We start from the raw sequence: 27425 nt of genomic DNA, 5'->3' as shown, positions 1-27425 counted from the left end.
TTTTGTCACTGCCGGAGCCATGAACAATAAAAAAGCACAATCCTGTTTCCAAATGTAAGAAGATAAGGTCTTCTGGCTAAGGTATCTGAAAACATATGCTAAAAGGACAAGAATGGAGCTTGTACAAAAGCTACAGTTTTGTCCTGCTGTCATACTTCTTGCAAGAAGGCATTTCCTCAGTGTTAACTGATTTTAATAAGGTATAGTTACTAACAGTGACTTTACTAAAGGCAGGCCCCCAACACATACACATATTCTTTGCTAGTTGTATTCGGCCTCTCTTGTGTTTATTTGCATGTTCTGTTTGTGAGTAAATTATAGCATATTCTTACCTTGGGAGTTATTATAGCTAATGATGTACTTACACAAATTTAAATTACTATCTAAGCTATTAAAACAGCTAGCTGCAAGATCAAGACATACGTCTGGAAAGATAAAATATTCTTCAGAGTTCCCATATGAATTCTTTACACACTCTGGGCCTATTAAAGGGCTTAACTTGGTTTTAATCCTTTCTTACAAAGGTAAAAGACCACTAACAATGTTGCATAAATCAGTCATCAAACTGAACAGCACCATGAGGATATCAGTCAAAAGTGATTAAATATGTACAGAAGTGATCAAAGAGTATGAATCACATTATCAAGGAGGTTCATAGTTACTAAACCTGAAAAATCCCAAAGAGAAGCTCTGCCTTAGCTAAACTGGCTCTGAGGTTGCTAACCTCTGGGGAATGGACATGGACATCCCTGATGTGGATGGAGGAACGTGACCCAAGATCTAGGCATCTTCTTCAAGAAGGCAGGCTATGCCAACAGGATGCAGCATTTTAGAGTCACTGCTGAGTGATGCTGTGACATGAAGTATTTGGTTTTCTGAAGACTGTGTGAAATTGTACCAACTAGATGTAGTGTTTGACCAATTTTCAGATAGGAGAGCTGCTTTCCCATGAGGGCTTCACCTGGGCTCTGCTAGGATAAATTAATGGGAATTTCCCCATCTATAGCATTTTGGTGGTGTTACTGGAATGGATCAGATCTGGAAAATAATAAAAGACAAAAGAGAAAATAAGAAGGCATGGCATGGGGGAAAGGAGAAACCAGGTGCTATGTGGCAGGATCACATGAAAAACAGGCTAAAACTTGCATTCAGATCCTTAGGCTGATTTTCACTGTGAAAGTTGATGCACAACTGCAGAAGTGCAGACTGAAGATTTGTGATCAGAATTTAAGCTTGGCAATGCCAGCTTGAATCTAGAGCAAGTCTTCTGATTGAAACTGGGGACTGAGCTCTGGTCTAGGGTAACGGACACCAGCTTTGGGTTGGGATCTCTGAAAAGTCTTGTTCAGAGGAATGAAACTGTGACACAGAAGATAGGCAAAAGAGGAATGTTCTTCCAGTAAGTGCTTCCCACAACTTTATGCCAGCCCCAGTCAGCCTAGCCAAGCCTTGATTTATGTTTTAAAAACATTGAGCAGCTTCAAGAGCAGAGTGTGTCCCTGGAGGGGATTAGATGGGGTCAAGATAAAAATTCCTCCGCAATATTTAGCCTTTTGGGGGAAGGAAAAGCATAATAGCAAGGTAGAGTAAGAAGAGACATACGGAAGCAGACAGACTGACTGACTCCTTCAGCTGCTGAATTGAGTGGAAGTGCATTTTCCCCAGTAATTGCTGGATATCTGAGTGTTTCATCTAACATGAAGGTAAGACAATTGCTTACTTAAATTGTACTGATGAAGTAATTACACCAAGTGCAATGAAATATTAATTTATAGAGAGAAATACTTGTCTGCAAATGTAATTGGGCAGTATTGCAAGAAAGAAGAAAACTGAAATCCAACAGCTTGCACAAAGAAGCTGAGGAATTAGACCTTATTAGCCTGCCCCCCGTCCTTTATTTGTTGTGTAAAGATTGTAGAAAGTTAGAACAGCTGCACAATCTAAAGGAAAAAGCAGAAAAGCAAAGCAATCTTTTGCTTCTCTTTTTCAGGTGCTGCGGATTTTTCTCTTGCTGGAGGTTTCAGGTTTCATTCCCATTTTTTCCAGGTGATTATTTCTTTAGAAAACTATATACTGAAGACTGAGCATGTATAGTTTAACAGACAACTTCTCCTGGTGCATGACATGGGGTGGGGCTTAAAGAGGTCTTTAGATATGTTTTCTGGGAGAGAGAAGACACTGGTCTGTGTTGGCACTGCCACCGCCATAAATAGCAAGAAGAGTGAGGAATTACGGTGTCCATTATCTCCGCCCACACTGAACAAGCCAGAAGAGTCAGCTGCTATTCAGGAGGCATGCACGCAGCGGCGGCACGTGAGCCACTGTGTGTTGCACACCTGCGACACACGCTGCAAAGCACAGCGTAGCTTGCCCCCAGCTAGCCCTGGTCCCCCGTTATAGCCTGAGTGCCTCCCATTTGCAAACTCACTGTATGAGCGCTGCTGTGGGATGGTCTCTTGCACACACCATGACATGCACCAACTCTGACATCTACCTATGGGCCTTCAGGATGGTGTGAATGTGCCTAGTTTTTTCTGTTGTTCAGTGACTGGGAAGCCCAACTAGGAACTGATCTCATTCTTTTCACACTTGAAAAGCAAATCCCAGTGGTTTCAGAGGGCATCTGATCATGCACTGTATTTTTATTGAAGGTTTGTTTTTTGCTCTTTCAGAAAGGTTTGCACTAATGCTCATGTATGGAGACCCCTGACAATTTTCCCCTTTTGTTTTTTTAATAATGCAAAAAATACTACTGGAGCAGCCCTTCCCATCCAGTCCATTGCCGCTGGAATTCTTTTGGCCCGTGGTCCGAGTGTGATGGCTGTACTAAAAAACAGGTATAGACAGACACACTTTTTCTGCAATCATGACTTCACAAGCATATTCCAGTAATTAAGGAGCCACTATATCTTTTAAACCCCAAATTGGATGATTTTGTGTCTACAGCAGTGTAGTGTTCAATATAAAAAGTCAGAAGAGCCTGTTCTGGGGTGAGGAAGAAATGAAGAAAAAGGATAAGCAGAAGCACTTGAAGTGCCTCTTCCTAGCAGAATAAGAGGGTTACTGGGCTCTAGAGAAGGGAAACCCTCCACTGTCCCCTCTCTATGTTCCTTTCAAAGCTATGATATTCATGTCATGGAACAATTAATGCAGTTTTTATTTTGGTAATAGTTCCAAAAAGCTCTGTCAAACTGTTGCATAAACTGAGACAATTCCTCGGCTGCCACTGATTGATTTGTACCACCTCCATTGATTTTTCATTAGAGGAGTAATGTGCCAAGAAGAGAAAGCTTTGTTGCAAAATATTATCCCCAATAAAAACAAGTTGATGATTTTTACAGCGCAACTCTATATTCATGTTGAAGTTACTTTTGCTTTTGACTTTCCATCTTGTTTCCATTGATGTTGCATGAATTAGGAAGAAATTAATCCAAATTAAAGATCTGAGCTGAGAATGCATTTGAATCTTTCTGGAAACAAAAAGTAGCTCACAATGTTAGTTGTTAACATTTTCCTTTAGGATATTGTTTATGATGTTGAAAGATTTTAGCAAATCCATATCAAGCATGATTGGTCCTATTAAAAATATAAAACAAAATAGAAATTTGTCAGCAACTTCCTCGTGGTTTCAGAGTAGACTTTTCAACAAAGCAGCCAAGTTCAGGGCTCAGGCTAATGATCGTGTAGATAGAGTAGCTGTCTTTCTATTAGATTGTGAGCTTGTTGCCCTGTTGTGGTAGTATGAAGTATGGTTGTCCTCAGAACAAAATCAGTGAATGTTTCATCTCCTTACAGGAGAAGAGTGGTAGCAGTATCTTGACAGGAGTAAAGCATTTGGATTTCTAAGGTTTCCTTTGATTTGCATTCAGATTCGGAGACGGACAGTAGCAGTTTATGGCCAGTTTGGGGGAAATCCCTGCTCTGGGGATGCCTTTGAAACAAGACAATGCACTCCCACACGGGGATGCCCAACAGAGGATGGCTGTGGTGATCGGTTCAGGTGTTTTTCAGGTATCATTAAGATGTTTTTCATCATTTTCTAGTACTTAAAATTAAGAAGACCTTGTGATTCTTGAAATTTAGTCAACAGGCAGTTGCTTCCCAGAACCCTTGACCTACAGATACATTTGATTCAACAGGAAGTTTTCTTTTATTCAGCCTTGGCTATGCATGTTCTTAATTTCATCTGGGGTATCACAAAGCTTTGCAAATAATATGCTGCAGTTCTTCTGAAATTTATCACAGAGCAACAGGATAAACATGTTTTGGTGCTATCAGAAAGACAATCACAATCACACAGGATGTGGTCAAAGGATGAAAATTCAGGAGGAACAGGAAATAAATTTAGATGTCAACTGGTTTATTAATGTATTATAAGCCTTGAATGGCTGTGGTTCCCTCAAGTGTAGATATGCACTATTTATTTATGTCTACATCTACTCTTGTTTCACAAGCCGTCCTGGGCACAGACTGTTCACCATGGGATTGAGTGAGCTAATTAATGTGGTAATAATTGTGCATTTTTGTTTTGATTTAGGTCAGTGTATTAGCAGATCTCTTGTGTGCAATGGAGATCAGGATTGTGAGGAAGATGGTGCTGATGAAGATCGATGTGAAGAGAAGAGGACCGTATGTGATAATGATAAAACACCTCCAAATTCAGAACTTACAGGAACAGGGTAATGTTCTGTGCAAAGCTCATTAGTACTGATGCTAAATAAATTTACACTTTCGTTATACTTATGACCACTGGCTGTGTAGATAACACTTCCTGAGCTTCTAGTCAACTGCCCATATGGAAAAGAATGATTTTAATCTCCAGATGTCAGCACATTCTTATCCAAAGAATAGGTCCTTAGCTACCTACCCTAAATGAAAATCAGTTTTAGTGAGAGTAGATCTAGGTTTTATGATAATCTGAAGATGCCCTTTAACATGCAGCTGAACTACAAAACATGGCTTATAATGCAAAGTTGCACCTAACAGAAGGCAGTGATATATAAGCACAGAGAACAGCAAATTAAAACCGCTTTTCCACCGTAGCTGTATGTAACTGTACTACACTGATGTCAGCAGTACCACACAGTCTTTGTGGGGAGCAGTCTCCCTTCAGCTATGTGTATCTGACTTCTGCAGGCTTGAAAGGCTGCAAATTGCAAAAAAACCCAAGAATCAGCATGAGTTTAATTTTTGCACTTTTTTTGTTTTTGCTGAGGTTTCCTTTTACCCCTTCACCAAAGCAAAGCAGGCAGCCACCCAGCTATTTGGTACAACTGTCTCCATCATGCCAGTGGCTCAGTGCAGCCAGAATGTGCCTGTGAATTTGGCCTTTTGATTTGAAGCACAGAATAAAGCTTTCTATCTTTCATTCCTGATGTTTAAATACATTTATCTAAATGTGATATGTAAACCAATAACATATAATCATCAGTAGGAAAAAAGTCTAAAAATGCATAGCAGCAATTCTGGCCCTTTTGTTTATTGTTGCATTTAGTACTGTGAATCCATATGAATTTCTGTTTATGCATCCGATCTGTAGCTTTGCAAAATACTCGGGTTTCTTCAGCATAGTCATATCATTTGGGATGTTTCATGTTTTTCTTCTCGTAGCTTTGATGCCACTACTGGTGAGACTAAGGGAAGAGTGATTCATACGAGAAGCTTTGGAGGACAATGCAGAAAGGTGTTTAGTGGCGATGGGAGAGAATACTACAGGCTGAGTGAAAGCGTTCTCGCTTATACCTTCCAAGTATGTGTCCATTAACCACAGCTTTATCTTTAGAGTCTTGATTAAAACAGGTATAATGATGCGAAACAGGTAAGGTCTCTTGACAAGTAGGTTTCCTTAAACATAGATAAATGAAGCCTGTACCCTCTCTCCAGTCTGTTAGTTCCACTTGCAGCTCTTCCACCATGAACTGAGAGAAGGATCCCAGGCCACCAAACACAGCTGTCTCCTGAACACCTATCAAACAAACAACAGTAGCAAAAAGCTTCAGTGCAGCAGCAGTGTTGAGGGCCATATGCCACCACATGCTAAAGCTGTTTCAGTTAATCTCCACAGAGTATGGCATTTTATTTATTATTTTAAGATACTAACTGGTCAGTGTGTTGCTATAAAGGAAGCGAAAAGAATCATCATTTCCTGGATGTCATTTCTACTTCTCTCACAGTAAGACTGAATGCCAAGCCATCTCCTTAGCATGAGTAGCAACCTGAATCACCCTAAGAAATTTTTTGTGCACATGGCTTTGGGGTGCTTCATGGAGACCTTCCAGAGAGATTTTATATATTTATTTCTTATTTCAAGTCATATGCCTAAGAGATTTGGTTCTTCTCCCCCTTATCAAAAGCATGCTAAACAATCCTTAATGCATCATATTACTTTACTTTATATACATATATATACATATGTATATATATACACACACAAATAATACTCCTGTCAGCCAACTGATTCTTCCAGTGTTCACTTCTTTTAGTGTTTATGCATCATCTCAGATGGATTCGGCCTGAAGAGACCATAACATTTTTTGAATCAGGAAGTATTTGCTCTGCTCCATGTTATTGTTTTTAACATCCTTCATAAAACTCTTTCTATAGAATTTTATCTTCCATCTTCTAGGTTAAAATTCAGAATGATTTTAGTTATGAGTTTTTCAACAGTAGCTGGTCTTATATGAAGCACGCAGAGAGGTATGAAAAATCAAACAGCGGACACAGCTTTTCGCAGAATAAAAATCTGCAAAACAGTCAAAAGGTATGTATAAAGTGTCAGTATGGCTTAGTATTTTGCATAAAGGTTCTGGTTATTATTTTTTGATTGTACTTTCATAGTGAGACACAAATATTTATTTTATCCAGATATTTTTGGCACACAGTCCATAAAAGAAAAATCTCATTAAACCTTTACAAAGACATCACTGATCTGGCTTATCAGTTAGGCTGAGTTTGCTGCTATTGTTGCTTTTTCCATTTCACCTCTTTATTAGTAATTTATTTATTTGCTAGCTGATTTTCTCCTATTTGAGAAAGAAAAACATCAGCTTCTTCTCATAATTGATTAAATTTTTCTATTTTCTTCTAACAGTTTAATGCACTTTTTAGTAATACATGTGTCAGAAACTTGGAGCGAAAGAATTCTGTAAAATAAAATTAGTTTTAATCACAGAATTATTTCATTTCCCACTAGTAGGAAATGAAGAAAGATAGCCAGTATCTTATGCAGCCAGTAAGCCACAGTGCTTACGCCTTTGCCTTTGGCTTATTTAAAAACAAGGGTTAAATAAATAATTTGAGAATAATGGTCAATTAAGAGGTAAAACCTTTATCTTAGAGTAAATAAAAGCAAGTAACAAGTGCATATACTTGACGTTCCCCAAGCTGACAGAAGACAAGCTCGTGTTACCACACTAACAATGATGTATGTTGAGATTTATCATAACAAAGTTCGAAAGCAGCACTGAGAAGCTGAGGTGACCATTCTTGTGTAGGTATATAGATTTTTAAAATTCAGCAGCATCCTCAAAGTGGCTAGAGCACCTTAACAAAGAAAGGCTCCTCTACAGAAATCAGGTGCAAAGAAAACCTCCCTAGTTCCTCCTTGTACTGCAACATTGCCAGTGATGGAAACCACCATTAGTGATACAGTGATATTAGTAACTAGTGATATTTTCATTACTCATCTGTCCTTATGCTAGTTTTCTGGTACACAGGAAGAAAAGAAAGATGATGCAGCAATTACAAATGAAAGCCCAAAAGATACTTCATATCTGCAGAATATTTTTTTCATTTTCACTGAGTTGCTTAGATGCAACTAATAACAAGACAGAGCTGTTGGTCAGTAGCTAATATAAGATGTATGTCATCTGGCTAGTAGAGAAATGGCTGCATGACTGATTTCTTTTCCTCCCATCAGAGTCAGCAGCTGATGGTTATTGAGAACAGTGTGGAAGTTGCTCAGTTTATTAACAACCGCCCAGACTTTCTCACTCTTGCGGAGCCATTCTGGAAGGAACTTGCCAACCTCCCTGTTGTCTATGATTACAACACCTACCGAAGATTTATCGAACATTTTGGGACTCATTTCTTACACTCTGGATCTCTGGGAGGACATTACAAAGTTATTTTTAAAATGGATACTGACAAAATGAAAGCAGAAGGTAGAGTACTAGATCATTTGTTACAAGAAACAAAGTGAAAAAACAAAGACATATTTCTTTGCATGTTCTCCAAGGTAATATGTAAAATCAAATAAGAGAGTCTGGTAGTTATTTCAGGACCTCATCAGGCTGAACTTGAATTCTAATTCCAGTTTGAATGTCACATAACCTTAAAGTTTAAAAGTTACTTGGATGGAGGTTGAGTAAAACTGTGAAGAGCAGAATAAATCACAAGTGAAGCAAACATCAAAGTGACATGTGGTGGTACTCAGTGGTGAGCAGTGCTGTAGGATTAGGGATTGCTGAGAAAAGTGATGAAAGGAACAATAAACTTTTGCCAGATACAGCCTCTGTCTCAGCCTCCGTCTACAGGCTTTAGCATCAGGTGGGCCTCCCGCCAGAACCTGCTTTTCAGCTGCCTCCTAATTCAAGCAGAAAATGTGGTGGTTCTCTTTCTAAAGCACCTTTCAAGTCAATGGGAAACTGAGAGGTTAATTCAAAATACACACTAACTTCCAGTGTACGGTATTGTTAATGCATCTATTTTCTGCAGGTCTGAGCATAACAGACATGTACAAGTGTACCACGTCAGGCTGGAACGCATTCATTGTAAAGAAGAAGAAAACAGAATGCTCCAAACTGGATGAACTGCTACGAACTTCTTCAGGTAAATGTTCAATAGTAGCTTGCACAGCTACCATGTATCCAGCTTTCGTGTCTTCCTAAATAACTGTCAAAACGAGGAGCAGGTGTTGACAGCTTTCCTGCGCTCTATTTTAACACAGGGAACCCAGACACCAAGTGCCCAGTTTAAAAGGCTCCCCAAGACCCAAACAGTGCCAGTGCTTTCCCAATAACTAATACTCTTCCAGACACCTTACAGCCAGAGATGCCAACTCAGCTGGAAAACTGGATATTGCTTATGTGCTGTACGTGTGGGACCTCTTGATGCAAGTACACATGATTGATCTGTCTGGGACTGTAGAACCCATTTTCATCACTGTATCCAGGGCCTCCTTGAACAGGGCCTTTATGGAGCTGTATGTTATAAGCAAGTTTGGGTGTTGATCTGTTTGTGCAGTTAGTTTGTGTGACAGAAAGGAATAAATGGCTCTACAGGTGCCCACCAACTTAGTTATTACAGCTTGTTTTGCAGATGTTGGAGAGTTTTCACTGTGTGCAACTCTTTGCATCTTCTCTACAATGCATTTTTATCCTAAGCCAATATTTTTCTCTTTTAGGAAATACTGCTGCAGGTTTTGACACGGTATTACTACTGAGGACAGAGTAATCTCATAATTGCATTCTGCACTGATGCATCCTTTCATTACTTGCTAGTATAGTTTTTGCATGTATTGTTTCTATTCTCATTTGTAAATATACCAATGCTCATATTTTCTGTATTTCTCATCCTGAACCTACAGGAAGTAGTGGCAATAAGATTAAAGGAGACCCTTATGTAGAAGGAGGAAGCCCAGGTGCTGTTGCTGGCCTTAGTTATCTAGAGCTGAATAATCCTGCTGGGAACAGTCAGAGATACTCCTTTTGGGCCAGATCAGTGACAGACTATCCCAGAGTAATTAAACAAAAGGTAAGGCTATTTTCCTGAAACAGAGATGAGCAGATGGGATTACCTCAAGGGGAGAAGTGATTAAATTATAGAGGGTGATTAATCAGGCTGTAGTCAGCAATCATTTTGCGTTCAGATCACTTTATAAAAATAAAAAGATTTCACAGGAAGAAAGTTCTAGGAAGTGACTGGCTATATCACAAATCTAACCTTTGACTGGTAGATACCTGCAAGTCTTACAAACTTCTGGTGATTTTAGTGGAGTTCTGCTTAAGAACAGAGGGTAAGCTGGAGAGAGGCTAGATTTTAAATAGCCCATGTTCTGAATTACATGTTGGCAAGTCTGTGTAGCTTCCACTCAGCTTGCTGACCTCTGTGTATATCTTTTATACCGCTCCCTTTTCTCTGTGTGAGGAAGTTTGACATAACTGGAGATTCTGGAAGCCAGACGCCTGAAAGTTGGCACAAGAGTAATCACCGCTACTTTGTCCAAGTCCCCTTTGGGAACTGCTTAAATGCTGAAGCATAGTGTAAAAGCAGCAGAATTCCATCAGGGAGTTTTCAGTTAAATGTGAGAACATAAGACATAAAATCTGCCATGGGAATGCAAAATATTTGTGCTTATTGCTGTCTTTAATCACTGCTTAATGAAATGACATAATAGCTTATTTAAATGTCTAGCTTTTTAGACCGGAAATAGCTTGGTGATGACAGGTTATTGTACATTGGTGGACTAAGGTGTTATGGTACACCTTAATCTCAGCTGTGATCTCTTATCTCAAATATGTTTAAATACAACTAAGTTGCCAATAACTTTAAGAAACTTTGTTAAATAGAGCTGACTTTGCAGAAAAAAGCTAACGTTAAAAGCTATATTAAGGATAGAACAGTTTATCAGCACATTTTGTCATATAAGATAATTTGTGATGTATGTTCCTGAACATGAGTCTTGAAAGATGCCCTAACTAGTTTGTTAGCTAACTAAAATCTTATGTTAGTTTTTAATGTAAATTCTTCTTCTGTGTGTAGCTAACACCACTGTATGAGCTGGTAAAGGAAGTGCCCTGTTCCTCCGTCAAAAAGCATTACTTAAAACAAGCCATTGAAGAATATATGGCTGAAAATGATCCCTGCAAGTGTCGTCCTTGCCAGAATGGTGGTGAGCCAGCTGTGGAAGGAACTCGGTGCGTGTGTTACTGCAAGCCTTACACCTTTGGAGCAGCTTGTGAACTGGGGACTCTCGTGCAAGATCAGCCAGGTCAGTACTTGTTTAAGCTTGTGAGAGTTTAAAAGTGGCACTCTCCTGTTTCCAGGGTCTGTTTATCCTGCTGCACAGACTGAATGAGCAGCTGATGTTGTCTCTGCTTAGCATGTACAAACAGTACTTTACAAAGAACTGTTTTTATAATTATTGTTAATTTTTTTATAATTATTGTTAAATACAGTGGACAATACTAACCACTCATAGTGCAGCCCTCCATAAATAAATATATAAACTAAAAGAAAAGGTGTTCTTTAGTTTCACAGGTGATTTTGTCCCTTTCCACCCACAAGCAGGGAAATTCATATACTAATGGGCCAGAGTCACTTTTGCCAAACTAGGGTGCATACACTCTCACAATTAAGTTCCGAGTGCCACTGACTTGCTGCACTTCACACATCAGTCAAAGAGCAAAGTCAGCCAAGTTCTGAACTGGAAAATTGCCATATATATACTCCTCAAGCCAGAAGAAATTGCAGATTCTCTTCAAATATGCAACTCACACATGACTGGTATCCCGCTGGGCACAAAATTAAGGAAAGGGGATTGACTGGTTGAACTGGGGATCAGCTCAACCCTTAGTACTAAGACTTATACTTGTCCAGAAGCCGAAGCCCCACTGAAATCAGACAGACAAACTTACAGGTGTCTTTGTGAGGCTGGGCAGGATGGGTAGGGGAACAGAGATCATTACAATGTGGAATTCTCTGTAAGGTCATAGTTTTTGAATTAGCTTGGAATAGTACTTGCCTTTTTTTAGGACAAAAAGCCTTAATGTGAAGTGGTTTCGAATGTTACGTAGGTGTCATTGATGGACACTGGAGCTGCTGGTCTTCCTGGAGTCCTTGTTCAGGGGGAAGGAAATCAAGGAGTCGAACCTGCAACAACCCCCCACCACAGGGTGGTGGAAAGGCATGCATAGGAGAACAGCGTGAAAGCAGACCCTGTGAAGATGAGGAGTTGCAACATTTTCGGTAAGCAGAAAAGAAACTTTTGGAGCACAAATACAGGAAGATTTAAAAATTTAATTCAAAAGAATGCACAGTTTTTTGTACTTAGGGAGAATGTCACTGACTGACCCTCCAGCTTTCATATTTAAGCTGAAACAAAATGAAACCCAGGAACTGAATCTGATATGAGATGAACTAGAAAATGGGATAAAAGTCAGTAAACTTGACACCATTCTATTTAGTACTCTCTTTTTCAAATATCCTGGTGGTGCCTGATTTAAATATAACTCTGATGTAAATCATGTAATGGTCTTGAAAATGAACTTCATTGAGAAGTATACCATTTTGGAAAGAAGAGTGGCTAAACAAATTCAAAATTAGTAGTACTTTGTTTGCTTTATAGCTTCATTGAACCACACTGCTTTGATGTGTCCGTAACTCCTACAGAATTCTGTTCACCTCCTCCTCTCTTGGAAAATGGATTTGTTCAAGTAAGTTATTTCTATTACTTTATTATCTTCTCTATCCCTACCTGCAATGTCACAACTGAAGTTAATATAGAGATTGACTTGAAACTGTATTTGTCTTGATAAGTTTAGTATTGATAAGTTCAGTATCAAAGCTACTGTATAGCAGCTTTCTCAGCATTGTCTCCTTGCTTAAGTTTACAAGTTAGCCAAGACTTTACACATTAAAACACACACACACACACACACACACACACAAACAAAATGAAATCTTTGCTTTTCTGCACCATGGAACCTACAGAGATAAGAAATCTTGTCCTACACCCTATACACATAGTTAAAACATTTCTGTGCCACATGTATTACAAATTAAAGTACAGAAAGCCAAAGAGAAACAGAGCACAGAGAGTAAATTGTCCAAGGCCATTCATCAATTCCATAGCAAAATGATAAACAGATTTTAGGACTTTTGACTTTCCATCCTGTGACTAACCATTGCACTTTCTTGTTCCTTGGTGGTACTATGATGAAGCAAGTTATTTTGGTGACTGTATTACAAAGTTCAGTCTATTTAACAAGGGATACTAAATTTCTCAGGGTATGGATTATGCCTTCTCTGTGCTGAGGCTGTCTAGGGTCTTCCTGGTCAATAAAATAAATATGAGGATTAGTTAAAAATCCATGAGATATCTCTGCACAACTGAGCTTGAGGCATGATCCAAATTTTTTTCCTGTATTTTTTGTAATCAATGGATCTTTCCCATATTGATATACTTAGTTCACAAACTAAAGGTAGAATCCTGCAATTTGTGGAATATTCTCAGTTTTTTATAAGATCTCTCCTTAGAACAGAGGGGAATATAAAATGAGAAAAGATCTGTGTCTTCAAGGCCAGCTCTCCTAAGTGACCATATCACACTAAGAATGCATAAGGTTACAACATGCCATCCTAAGAATTAGCAAAGCAATATACTCTCCAGTACTCCCACTGGAAGGCTGTTCAAGAGCTTAATTCACTAACGTTTAATAACAGCTGTATTTGTAGTAGATTTCTATGCTGGCAGAAGAGCGCCATTCCATTTCTGGTATATAACACTGTCAGAGCTCTGTCACAAGGTGCACTCAACTCTAACCCTCATTTTGCTATGTAAAGTTAACTAGAATCCTCTGTATTCTACCAACTTTTCCTCAACATCTTTTCCATTTTGAGCACACTGGCTCTCTATAGACAGTGAGAATTGCCCACAATATTCCAGACACTCCCACTGGTTCCTTGTAGAATGACATTAATACTTCACACTGTTCTAAACTGCTGCATCCCAAGATCACACCCCAAGATCAAAAGGAGTTTGAAACTGCTGGTCATTCTTAGAATATATATTCAAAATTCCTCCTATTTCTTTTCTTTCAGAATGCTGAAAACTTATACGCTGTTGGGAAAAGCATTGTTTACACTTGCAGAGATGGATATTCTCTTGTTGGTGATCCTGTTGCTAAGTGTGGCAGTAATTTACAGTGGCAAGCTGGAGAGAGATATTGCCAGAGTATGTCTAACTGATTCTAATTATGAAATACTTCATTCCCAAATTCTAGTGAAACTTTTCTCCATGTCTGCTTTCTAAAAATAAGGAGGAAAGAAATACACTCCTGTATTTTCCCAGTTCCCTAGACAGAATCAGGTTTAAATTGACTTTCTTTTCTCTGCATCTAGATATTGTTATACTGAAATAGAAAAATATCCATAAACTCTGGTTGTAAAGAAGGCAGGAAGTGAAACAAAAGCCCAGCACATCTGGTCAAACCTGTATATTATATGTAGAAAGAGTTTTATTTTATTTAGAGCAAGGTTTGTATCCATTTGGGTTATAAGCCAGAATCACAAAGACTCATGATCAGTAAGTCCTATAATCTCTGTCAAAGGAGTAGCAATGTTCTTGTATTTATATTAGGACTGAGATTCTCTGTAGTTCTCCATAATCCTTCTAAACTGGCAGTAAATTGCAGCATATACCATTCTTATATATTATGTTATCCCTGATTAATGCTCCATAGGAAGAAGTGCACTCTTCAAGATCGTGGACAATACTCTGGGGTGTGGGAGGAATTACTTTCTGTGGGAACAACCTTTGTTGCACAATTCAGTCTTCTGGCTATGGCCAGGAACCATTGGGATAAGCCTACGTCGCTTTCTGGCCAAACTGAGTGAAAGGTCCAGTGGCAGCTCTGGGCAACCGCAGAGTTCTCAAATAACTGTCTCATCGTAGGAGCTTAACTCCCAGGATCAGTTTACAGCTTGGATGATCTCTCCCCTTCACTCTTTTCCTCTAACCCAGTTAGTAACCATTAGGGTATTTTCTCCCTCAAGTTTTATTTGTAGATCAGCTTGGAGTGCAATCAGTGAGACCTGGGAGTTTTCAGGTCTGTTGTTCAGCACCCTCCTTTCCTCCTTCCAACCAGAATTTATTGTCAATAAATGCTAGCCCACATTGTCTGAGTACCATCTCTTTGTGTATCAGTACACAGTCCTCGGGGTCCTGTATGTGTGACCTGTCCCTACTAGGATGTTAGTTATCAGCGCAAACCCTTAGCAGAAGCATAGGTTATAAGAACAGAGAATTTCTGTTCAAGTTAGGGCCAGATCTGCAGGCAATAGGAGGAGATATTGTCACTCTCTCCTTGGTATTGCACATACACTTGGCTGGAGTGATGAGTTAATATTCTTCACTAACATGATTGGCATATCTCTAGAGGAAAAAATGCTAATATTTCCATTCAGGTTTTTTAGGAATTTGAGAGAAGATAAAATATGTGACTGCTTTCTGCAATCCACTAATTCACCATGGCTATCTCAAATGCTTCATTCCTTAGAAACCGCTTGTCTCCTACCTGCCTTCAAAGGGGGGTTGCAAGGAGAGCCGTGGAAACCTTTATATGAGATCGGTGAGAGAGTGACCCTGTCCTGTCCGCATGGCATGCACTTAGAAGGGGCAGGCTCCATTCTGTGTGAGCCCAGTCTCAAGTGGTCTCCTGACATGACAACCATCCAGTGCAAGAGCCCAGGTAAGCCACTGCAGTCCTCTGAATGCAGTGCAAGCGTTTCTTTCCTGTACAGACTACGGCTGATAGAGATATAATATAGACAGAACTATAGCTAATATAGTGATAGAGAAGCTATGTCTATATCAACAACACAAAGTATAGAAGACATGAATGTATGCTTCACCATGGGCCAAGATAACTGACCAGCTTCTGCAAGCTGTTCAAACAAGATGCCTTAAGACATTTCTTTTGAGGTTTCCTTCCAGCTTGTTGCTTCCCATTCCCATATAGATATTAAGCATTATCACCAGCAATATTTTAAGAGATTGTCTAAGATATATGCTGCCTATTCTGCCTCCCAAATACACTCCACTTTCCACCCATGCTGTGTAACACCACCACCATGTGAACTGCACCATAGAGACATAACTTCTCTGGAAGTCATCTGGAGCCTACTCAGCGCACCAAGACCTCGTGTGGCAAAGAAAGGCTGGGGCTGGATGACTCCTTTTGCTCATTTGACAGTCACATAGCTAATGTGGAGTAAATCTGTGGGAACTGAAGGACAGGGGGATATGGATCTTGAAGCTCATGGTAACAGCTGCTAAAGCTCTGGGTTTTGATACTGGCAGGCACTGTCAGAGAGAAGCAGGCTATACCATAAAAAGCTTAGTCTCAGTTCATCTTTTCCAGCTGTGGAGGGCAGACAAGACTTTTTCTTGTGTATTCCTACAATGCTGGCTAGCGACGTACAAGTATCCAAAGAGCTCGCTACTTCAAGCCAGCCACGTCCTTACCCGACATCCCAGATGTTCTCATATCCCTCCTCAGAACCTTGCTTGGAGAAAACTAACAGCCACTGCTGTTCCCCAGGGAGAAGACCAGGCTTGTTTCCTGCATTTTGTGTCTATCTTCTCCTTATTATCAGCAAACTGCTGTGGCCCATAGTCACCCAGTCTCAGAAAAAAGGCAGGTGAAAATCAGGCTTGGATGTCAAAGATCAGCACCCTGTAAGATTACCAACCTCGGTCACCTGCAATTTCTGGCCACCATATCATATCCATGTGTACAGCAAGCACGAGGATTTCAGAAGGAATAATATACCTGTAAATAAAATAGCTCATAGTTGCTAACGTACAAAAGCACTAGTGCTACAGAACTACTGTTGCTAGTTGCCTCGCTCCTTAGGCTTAGCCTTAGTGACTGATTTTCCTCAGTTTTTGTTACATCATGTATTCAAACGCCAGTAATGACTAGAACTGGTCTTGAATGCTTCCATCTTTAGAAACAAATTGTGTCTTGCTGTATGGGAGTATTAGTACATTAGTACAACAGAAAGAACAACAGTTAAAAATTAGAAGGAATATGAGATAAAAATGGACAAAAATAATAAAAAATATATACATGCAGGGACACAATGGCACACATCTATTTGGCCTTACTGAAATAAGGTGGGATGAAAGTGTTTAGTCAGTAACTGTGTTGATAACAGGCAACTACAGAGGACAGGTACAACCAGCAGCCCCAGACCTGGAAACAACGTAGCAATTTTTGGTGGAAATGTCCCCTCTGCAGGCAGACAAGGCTATGCCTGGTGTTTGTATTGCAAAGCACTACAACTCTATGTTTTTCCTTCTCTGTCAATTTTTGCCTATCTGTTTTGCTTGGCAAGTCTTAATCCATGATGGAGATTTATTTTAAAAATGTCACAGTGTTCAGGGGTATTAAACTTTCAAGTTGAAGCAGAATACTACAGACACCTAATCTAACACACAAATCAGGATAAACCTTTCTCAAAAAATGTGGCTGTATGGATTTAACAAAGTCTTGCTATTACTTGTTACAGAAATCTCTGGAGGAATGTTTAGCAAAGGCCTATTTCATTTCAAAGCTTAGAATATAATGCAGCAGCCAAAGAGCAACACGGGCAATTGCGAAAGTTCCCCAAGAATCATCATTACTTTTATTTTTGAAGTTAGCTCATATTAAAGACTATGTGCTGGAACTTCTTGTTTTCATTACCATCAGTGAATATAGAGATATTAAGATTCGCTATTTCTACGTGGGGTTTTGGAGTCGCAGCTTTTCTAGTCACAGCAGTGAAGCTATTAACTCTGAAACCTAATGATAAAGCTGTTGCCAACATTTGCTAGCTATGATTCAGCACTGTTAAGTTTAGCAGAAACAGACAGCCATTGCAGAACTGGAATGAATATTTAGGCTTGAACACAGTATGTGTCTACTTCAATCTTACTCTTAGCCCATGGATAAATTACTGCTCAGTGACTCTGGAAAGTGTATTATATCTTTTTAATACTGCAGATTCCTTACATGAAGTAGTTACTTTTAATGAACTTGTAGAATGTGATTTATGTCACAGTTATATAATTCAGTGCCTTTTAAGCTCAACTGATAGGATGATTTCAGAGTAGCCCTTTAGCAGCCTTTGCTTTTCTGACCATTAATAGTGTTGTCTGTGTTCTTCTCCTTCAGCACCCCGTGTGGAACCAGAAGTGACAGAGCCTAAATGTCAGCCATGGGAGAAAGTGCAGCAGTCACAGTGTGTGTGCAAAATGCCCTATGAGTGTGGGTAAGTTCAGGCTGAATTTGGCAATGACTTTCTCACTTTATTCAAGACCAATTACATTTCTTAAGTCTTCAGTCCATGACAGATTAGAAAGCTTTACTCATATGAGAAGGAGGCATAGTGCTTTGTTTGCTTTGCAGCTCAATCAATGTCCTGCTCATCACCTACCTGCCTTGTCAGAGCTGTCAGTGGGTATTAGCAGTGATGGAATTTGGTTAGATGACAGAAGGTGAAGGGATAATTTCAGCTCCACTTGATCTGTGAAATAGATGAAAAAAGATAAAATGATATTTTGAAGATTTAGAAAATGGAGGAAGAATTAGAACAGAGACCCTTGGGACTTAGACCATCAAAGCAATAAGCTAGTGAAATAAAGCAGATTTCTTTTCCCTGCTGAGAAACTGGAGAGTTGTGAAAGGTACAATAATCTAATCTCCTATTTATGCAGCAGTCTGGAGAGACCAATCCTCTGCAGACCACTCATGTCACCTTTTATGACCTCCTAACTTGCAGAACAGTTTATTGTTTCTTATTTACTTAGTGATCTAAGCCTACATGCTGTGATAAATAAAGCAGAATAAACATGGCATTGATGGCACCCACTCACTGAGTTCTTTGCTAACTTTTGAGGGAACAGACCGTAAATGAAAAGTAACAAGAAGAGACCCAAGACCACCTGGCACTGATGGCCAGACGTTCCAAAGAGCTCAGCAGCAGAACTTCTCAGTGGAATATGTACTACATGTATCAGACAGGTAGTTACAAGAGTGCCCTGCATAGTGACTCTGGTGCTAAGCCAAAATTAGCACACCTTGAACATCTGAAAATTAAAATTGGTGAGCTTAGTTCAGGTTTTGTAGTTCCATGGGGCATTTTCCTAGGATTTCAGACCATTGTCTTGCATCCATGCTTTGGGAAGATAAAGGCCAGGTTTGTAACAACCCCACTAATACTCTCCCTATCCTTAGACACCTAAATATTTTAAATAGTATAGACCTACTCTTTTTGTTTCAATACTCTACTCGTTAAAGTGAGGCAACAACCCCTCCTCTATTTCATGGATTCTTTGAGGTCAATTACATAGAAGATGATGAGGCTCCACAATGCTAGGGAAGCCTCTGTGCAGAGTCAGGATAGCTTTGGAAGTTAAATAAATTACATTCAATTATGCATTTAGACTTCAGTTATAATTAATCTGCTGCCTGCCTGTTTCTGTTTTTTTAATTATGTTCAAAATGGCAGGAAGATAGAGAACAGTTGTTACCTGATGCCATCTTTTCACTCTGTCTTGAAATAACACTCTAATAATAGAAGGATAAATCATCACCTGTCTAAGCAGACTAATCTGCTAGCCTATTGAGGTTGTAGGACTGAAGGATGTAACCTGATCTCAGTCCTTCCTCTGAGAGTGGAAGTAACCTGGTTTGCTTTGCTGTGATGGTGACTCCCAACAGCAGCCACTGGTCAGAACAGTTCATAAGGAATGCAGAAATGCCATGGTTTCAGACCCATCATCGGTCTTTTCAATTTCCAAGAGACAAGCAACAGAGACTTCCAGGGACGGCACAAGAACCCCACAACAGGCTGGTGCAGGGTAATTTGTCCCTCATGACGTGGCACCTTAGACTATATCTATCCTAATAAATTACAGACAGGGAACATTCCTGGGCACTGGCACTGCTAAATTGCTAGAACATTTGCTAGCAGAGTTTTGGCAAGGGCTAACTCCTACATGATTTCCAGGCACAGTTCAGGAGTCATTACGGTCAAGGACTATAGGCAGTTTGATGTGGTCCCCCTGTTCTGAGGGCAAAGAGAGTTTAACAGTATGGATACCAGCTATTCCGTGGAAAATTGCCCTCGTGCAAGGAATGGTTCAGAGGACAGTTAGTCTTTAGCTGTTGGAGGCTAAGGTTTCATCTATATTAATACACTATCTCTACAATGAAGAATGAGATTTAATATCTTTTCAAAAGTACCCCCTTTCTGCTCCCCACATTTATTTATGTAGCATCTCTGTTTCTTAAGAGTTTTTGGCCTGTGTTATATTAAAATTTATGGTCTTGGATATAATCTTAAGAAGTTAAAATCATCTCCAGCTTGTTGAATTTCTCATTTTTTAGTTTCACTGAAAGTTGCCTGGCTCATATAGTAGGTGAAAGAGAGAAAAGATAATTGCTGACTTACATGTGCTATTTCATTTCTCATATTATGTGCTTTTGTAAAGGCTTGTTCTTAGTCAAGCCTTCTTTTTCAGGTAAAAGGTGCAGAATTTTTCAAATTCCTTCCACATAAGGACTCTTTGCCTTTAATTATTTGTATTCCACTGTTCTGATCCTCCTATCCCTGTAATATCCTTTCTCAGCAATGAGTGCAAGTTATTAATTTCTCTTATGAGTATAGAGTATCCATCCTTTTCCTCATGCATCTGAACATGCTTATTTCCATTGGCTTTCTGACCTGGGTCCAGCTGACCCAGTCTCAGCGAGCTTGAGGGACAGCATCGTAGCTAGAGATTGGCAACAGGAATGTGCACTCCCTACATTTCTTTCCCAGCAATAGCCTTCCCTGTGGTGAACTTTAGGCAGCTGATTAAAGCAGCCTCCCTCCCCTCTGCTGGGTGTTGCTGAAGTGGTGCAAAGCAAAGAGATTAGTGCATTTGTGCCTGGCCTAGTCTTTTCAGGTAAATTAAGCTGCCTTGTATACAATTTTTTGTCCTTAAGACTCAGATGTTGAGATTTATTATTCTCAGGCAAAGAAAGCTTCTGAACCATAACATACTAAACAACTTAACTATAGATTAGATGCTTCCTTTGGATCACAGTTTGTTTTTCTGAATCTAAGCTGATATTTAAAAATAAAGTGTTTCTTACACTTCTGTTCGAAGAGATAGGTTTCACATTATAAATCAGTGCACTCCTATCTCATAGGCTGCACAGCCAAACAAGCAAACAATACAGACATATAGCCTTCCTTTATTAACTGCTTGGAGCTATGTAACTTTTGGGCTGTTCTCTTTTTAGGCCTCAGAGTAAGAGGGTTAAGTTCATTCTTTATGTTAACCGAAGAGCATTTAGAAAAATTCAGGCAACAAAAAGTTGCTAGGGATTTCATGGCTGGTAGTTTGACTAAGCGCAACAGTTAATGGACTGGTGAGCAAGTGAAGGTGTTAACATGTGTAGAAGTTATAATACAATTAATAATCCTTAAATGTACATTCAGTTGCAGGTAGGTGCAACAGTCAAAGTTTTCAGAATCAGCTGGTGAATTATGTGCCAAATTTGAGAGACCATAAAGGAGCACTAAGCTACATATAGTTAAACTTTCTGTAAATCCGGCTCTTTTAAGAAGCTTCAAAATCATCTCTCAAATAATCATTCCCAGAGGTTGGAGCAGGCACTTTTCATCAGTGCCTTATTTATAGATTGTATCAAAAAACATTTCCTAATTTTCTCTCAAAAAAAAAAAAAATCTACCTCAACACTTCGTGAGTAGTCGAACAAGCCCGGTGTCAGTACTTTCTTACCAGAACTTCCCTCTTCAAATTCCTCTTCCCTACTCTCACAAGCCGCTTTCCCAGCAGCTGTAACCCTCCCCGTCAGGCAGCCTCGCTCGGCTCGTGAGGCCCCTTCAGCCACTCCTGGTCAGCCTCTCTGCTGCACCAAACACTAGTTTTTCCTGGGTTGACCCTAAAATCAACTCATTTTGGATGTTTCTACATAAGTACTTGTGAGCTCCTCTAACTGAGAAATAAGCCTTTGGAGCTGTATTCCAAAGCTCTTTGTACCTTGAGAGTGACTCTCCGCTGTCTTGTATCCTGCGTAGTAATTTCCCCGTGGGTGTAAAATGCTGCCAGGAGAGCATGTGAATGACCTACTCTGAGTAGGCAGTATTTTTATTCACTTCACACAGATGTCGCCAATTGCGTGAAGTAAAAGTAAAGAAGCTTGAGTTTTGAGATTAAAATCCAGAAATAATGGAAGGTCTTTTTTTCCCCCTCCTACATCTACAGCACGAAACAACGAATTACAATACCTTCCTAGAACTGTCCCTGAAGCAAATACCGTTCAAGGTTGTCCAGGAATCATTATTATTGCTTTTATAAGCTAATTTTTGTGGGTGTTAGCACAATATCTGAATTTCAAGAAATAAACAAGTAAATCCCCTGCATAAATAGAGCATTTTTTTGATAAAACTTCTGTGGAGATTTTGTATTTGTATTACCAGAAATTTCTCTTGTCTCTGATGTTGGATCATAACTTTTTATTTGGTAAAAGCTGAAACTTTTAAAGGAGAGGAGGGAATAAAGATGTTAACTATAGTCTCGTCTCTTATAATTAATAATTGTGATATAATAATACATGTGCCAATGTGCCTATATCATTATATGTATGTAAAAGCATATGTTTGTGTGTATGTACATATATGTATAATGTATAATATAGTATGTATAGGATGTATAATAGTATAGTATAGTAGAGAATAACTGAGGTCTGAACTCTTAACTGATGAAGTCTAGATCTCACTGCCACTGAGATCAATGGCAAAATATCCAATAATATCCTTGAGCTTCAAAGGGGACAGATTCTGGTTTTGTTGAGGTGTAGCATCCTGTGGAAAGGAAGAAGTCTGATTTATTCATAGGTCTAAGTCCCAAGTTCCCTTGCTGCACCTTCAGGATGAACCTCACTGAATGGGAAAAACTGAATGGGACCCTGAATGTTTTCCATTCCCTCAGCTCGTTTTAAGAGGTACCAAGAAAAAGTACATTTAAATAGCGCTATCCCTGCTTTTTTTTTTCAGTCCTTCCCTGGACATCTGTGCTACAGATCAAAGAACCAAGAGAAACACACTTTTAACTGTTTGCAAGATGCATGCATTGGAGTGCATGGGCAGAAAATATTCTCTTACTAATCTAGAAAACTGCAAAATACCTCAGGCAGCTGAAAAATCTTGTGGATCATGCCGTTCATGGGAAAACTGTGATGGTAAGAGATTCTTCACAATCACGAATAACAAAATGAAATCTTTATCCCTACTTACACATTAGCTGTAGTTCTGTCCTTACATAGCAACTCCTGATCCTCCCAGAAGCATCAGGCACATAGGAACTGCCAAGCTGGTTCAAACCATGGATCCAGTATTTGGTGTACGAAAGCTCCGGCCATGGAAAATAAAACCATTCAGGAGACTGTAGCAGAATAAACTGTCTATAGGAAAAGCTTATTCCCAGTCCCCATTAAGTGGGCTACTGTATTTGAGGTTTGTCTGGAAGTTTTGGGTGAAACACTTGCCCTATCCTTTTTTCATTATAACTACCTGTTTTAAATTTCTTGACACAGTAACTGTGGAAGGCTTCACTACCCATAGCAATATCAAATCCTTTCCTGAATCTTGCTGAGCATTTTCCCCAGTGGTATCTTATGGCAAGGAATTAAATGTCTTGTTCTATACTGTCTAGAAAAGGCACTTACTTTTGTTTGTACTTCATTGCATATCCCCAGTTTCTCACATTATGAGCAACGGTGAGCGAATATTCCCTCAGAGTAAATAGTCTCAGTCTTGTGCAATCTGTCTTCAATGGAAGCTTTTCTATTCCCTGATCTAATTTCCCTGAGTGTCCTCCAGTACATTGCATTTAATGGAGGGTGGCCAGAAATGGAAAGATACAGGAATAAATTAGGTTTTCAGAAGTGCTGCAGATAGAAGGTACAGTTATTAACATATTTTGAAAATAAATAAGATTACTTGATAGGAGTTTGTATATTTTGCCTAACAGGTTGGAATATGCAAAAATAATAACAAAAAGTTGTCAAAATTGGTTGAAGCTTTGGCAGATACAAATGCTGGCAAAAGTTAAACATACAACACCAAAACAAGGGCACAGTTACAAAAAATAAAACTCAAATGGGAACCTTATTCTTATCTGATTATTTAGCTGTTGTCACTGATACACCTATGCCTATTTATTCATAGGAAAGGGTTATTTGATCTTAATGAAAATGCCCATATGTAAATAAAAAGACAAGTTTTAACTGTTTGCATGATCAGGGTGTGACCAGAATTTGTTACTTTCTAAGGACAAACTTCTCATCTTACATGTTATCTAGAGTCTGGAGCAACAGATGTGATAACTGGTGCTACCAGATTTGAAGCAGTAGCATCAGAGATGTATTCAAGACCTATATCTCAGGTATCTTCAGAAAGCTTTTCCCACAAAAGCAAACAACTTCTCAAATTTGGAGAAGCCCCTGTAGCTGCGTTGGATTCCGGTGACAGCGGAGCGCCACTTTGTTGCACTTCTAGTTTTTCCATTGAACCTGAGTATCAGTTAATGTTACTTCTGGTTAGGAAAAGTGCCCTCCACAAATCGCTCGATTACTCCTATAGTTTTGCTAGAAATATATTAGTCTGTTTTTCATTAAATGAGTGAATACCCTCCTTGTGAGTTTATCCCATCCTGAGTGTTTTTTCCTCTCTGTTTTCGCTTAGCTCAATCCAACAGCTGTGTTTGCCGTGAAGATGGGCAGTGCGAGGAGGGAGGCGTTCAGGTTTGTGCTGAAGTAAGCGGATCTGCTGTTCGTCAGACCATGACTGAATGCGAGATTGGGCTTCGCAAGTGCCGGGGGGAGACTGTCACCCTTGTCAGCATAAGGCCCTGTGACGTTCAGAGCAAATAAGATATGTTACGGTTCATTTTGCTTTTTGCCATGAGATATGTCAAAATGTGTCAACAGTTGGGCAGTAATATACTTCAAATCTTGCTCTATCACGTATAAGCTCTGCCATGAAGTCCACCCCCACTGATGAGGCTATGCTCATTGGCTCTGAATCAGGGCTCTTCATTAGGCAGAGCTACACTCACCACTACCACTCACAAAAGGGCTCTTAGCTAGACTCTAACTTAGCATTGGCAAGTTTACTTCGCATCTCCCTCAGAATTAAAAACCATTCCTGAACTGCAACCACCAAGCTAGTATTTATAGTGATATATTACAGTGTCTAACACTTGTAAATATATTTTTCATAAAACCACACAAACATACATATGCACTGATTAGATTTAGATTCCAGGAAAAGAATAAGCTTTACAAAATAAGACATATAATTCTTCTCTTTTTAATAGAGTAACTTCTTCCTACTTTGCCATATTCAGTTGAGCACAAAGTATGGACAACATTGAACCTGTCACCCTGCCAGAAGCCTTTAAAGGTCAAACAAGGTGCATTAATAGTAAAGTCAGCTTGAAATAATGAAAAGAATTCTTACACTCATGGCTTCTTGCACACAGAACCGCTTCATGAAAACCTGCCATTTTATATTGTTATCACCATCATCAAGAGCTAAATTTGTAAGCAAGGACAACTCAGTTGCATGTCATATGCATTTGTGTTTGGTCCAAGCACCAGTCTGCTTACAGACCATTGTACATGGAAGTCTTCAACCATAGCAAAACTTTCTAAAAGTGAGCTATTAGGGGGAGTGTGTCCTCACAGAAATGGAGAATCTCTGCATACTGACCCCTGGAGATACCTTTGGACAATCTCCTAAGATTGTTCCTAAACAAAAGGGGTCTCTTGTACCCCTTTCCTTACACAGCTAAGCATGATATTATCTAGTACAGCCAAACAGTGACATCTTGCTCACATACAATGCATCTTGCAAGTCAGTTCAGGTACTTGGTTTGGAAAGCTGATCTCCTCCTGACTATTCTCAGATGCCGCTAAGGACAACTGGCTGGATATCAAGTAAGAGGGTGGATGATAAAGCAAATACAGTACAATCAGCAAGAAACTTGTATATTTTTAAAGTAACAAATTTTCTTTCTTGTTATTAAGAAATGTCTACCAGATAAAATCTGTTTGTTGGTTTCCATGTTTGTACCTGTAGCTTCCTCACATAAACCCTACTGTCAGCATGGCAGGCTTTGTTTTCTGTGGCACTGACAATGAGAATTAAGCCAGAATTGAAATCAATCTGCTTTCCCTTGGCAGACTCCCTGCCCTGGAGGCAACTATGCTGGTGGGAGAGGTTGCCACTGCCACCTCACCCTTGGCTATTTGTCAGCACCCCGCACACCCACAGAAGCACCTGTGCTGGCAGATGGCAGGGAGGGTAGCAGACAGTAATGGCACGTGTCAAGCAGGTAGGGTATGTTGATATGGTTGAATCCTAGACAGAAGCTGAGAAATTACAAGAAGTCAAGGACCCTTCCTCTTGCCCCAAAGTGCTTTCGTGGTAACAGAGGAAAAGCTTTATACTCAATCAGCCAATACAAAGAGTAAATAGAGAATCAGGCAATGGAGATATGACATAGCAAAGTCATGTGCAACAGTGATATGAAATATTGGCTGATAAGGTTATAGCAATATAAATGAAAATAAAAGGAAGTATAAAAATAAGGAAAGGGGAGACTTAAAATAATGAGTAAAGGTGATTTCAGAGACCTCTAATATGGGAAGTAAGTGTTGAGGCACAATTCTCACCTAGCTCACAAAATTTTCAAAAAGGGCATCACTTGTTGCTCCCTAATATAAGATATCCTAGCCTACAGAGATAATTGCATATCGTTACACCATCTTAGCCAAAATAACTTAAAATTATGTTCATTCAACTTTGCTGCACCATTGTGCCTTGGGCTTGAGGGTTTCAGAAGAAAAGTTTGGCAAAAGAGGATTCCTGGGAATGCCAATGTCCACAGCTTTTTCATCCTTCACAATAAACCAGGATATTTGGCTTTTCTTTTGTGGAAATGTTTTGTTTTTGTCCATAAAACTTCGAACTTTTAAGCACATTTGCCCTGAACACATCCAATTCTTTCGTACCTGCTGCCAGCAAACATTACAGTAATAGAGTGACTATGACAAGCACTCCTTGAAAAAGGAATCTGAGTGTCAGATAAATTGAGTTGAAAAGCAATTATTCATTTACTGCCATTGTCCATACTAGAAAGCTAAGTGGTGCACTGATCATGATTATGTTCCTCCAGCCCAGATTTGGGCACAATGGTTCAGCTCAGCCTGAGCTTCAGATTCCAAATAGCAGAGCAGACTCCAAACAACATTTTAAAATATATAATAAAGAAAGAATAAAAAGGTCATTCTACTATGTCAAAGAAAGTCAAGAAAAATAATAAAAAACAACTCCACAGCTATATCATCAACAGGAATAGGAACAAAATTCAAATGAATTGTTTCAGGTATAATTTACACATGGGGGGGCTAGCACAGGAACTCTTTATCTGCCATTCTCACTAGATTTTGTATAAAATCAGGTGTAACAGCAAGCACCCAGAACTTCTACATGAGCTCTGCCTTGGCTCCCTCAGCCCTTCCACAGCCTCTGCGGCACCCCTGCTTCTCTACCCTGCGAGACCACCTAGCTCTGAC

The 27425-nt window shown here is 39.5% G+C and overlaps 1 protein-coding gene across 1 annotated transcript; it reads left to right on the top strand.

Annotated features, from left to right (window-relative positions):
- Positions 1–1306: 1306 nt before the first annotated feature.
- On the top strand, positions 1307–25954 carry LOC135324235 (complement component C7-like). Its single transcript, XM_064500045.1, has 18 exons — positions 1307–1703; positions 1991–2046; positions 2762–2837; positions 3870–4011; positions 4538–4679; positions 5611–5749; positions 6626–6760; positions 7919–8162; positions 8716–8829; positions 9587–9753; positions 10762–10990; positions 11796–11967; positions 12347–12434; positions 13822–13954; positions 15279–15470; positions 17943–18039; positions 22840–23024; positions 24529–25954. The coding sequence occupies exons 1-18, from the start codon at positions 1698–1700 to the stop codon at positions 24714–24716; spliced, it is 2505 nt and encodes an 834-aa protein (XP_064356115.1). The 5' UTR covers positions 1307–1697; the 3' UTR covers positions 24717–25954.
- Positions 25955–27425: the final 1471 nt, after the last annotated feature.

Source organism: Dromaius novaehollandiae, chromosome W (genome assembly GCF_036370855.1).
Source record: "Dromaius novaehollandiae isolate bDroNov1 chromosome W, bDroNov1.hap1, whole genome shotgun sequence".
Classification (NCBI taxonomy): domain Eukaryota; kingdom Metazoa; phylum Chordata; class Aves; order Casuariiformes; family Dromaiidae; genus Dromaius; species Dromaius novaehollandiae.
This window is presented reverse-complemented; position numbering and strand designations above follow the sequence as displayed.

Coding starts and splice junctions, on each gene's coding strand:
- LOC135324235 (XM_064500045.1), top strand. Junction 8,830..9,586: donor ACTGCTACGAACTTCTTCAG/GTAAATGTTCAA, acceptor CTGAACCTACAG/GAAGTAGTGGCAATAAGATT. Junction 13,955..15,278: donor TGGAGAGAGATATTGCCAGA/GTATGTCTAACT, acceptor TTCATTCCTTAG/AAACCGCTTGTCTCCTACCT.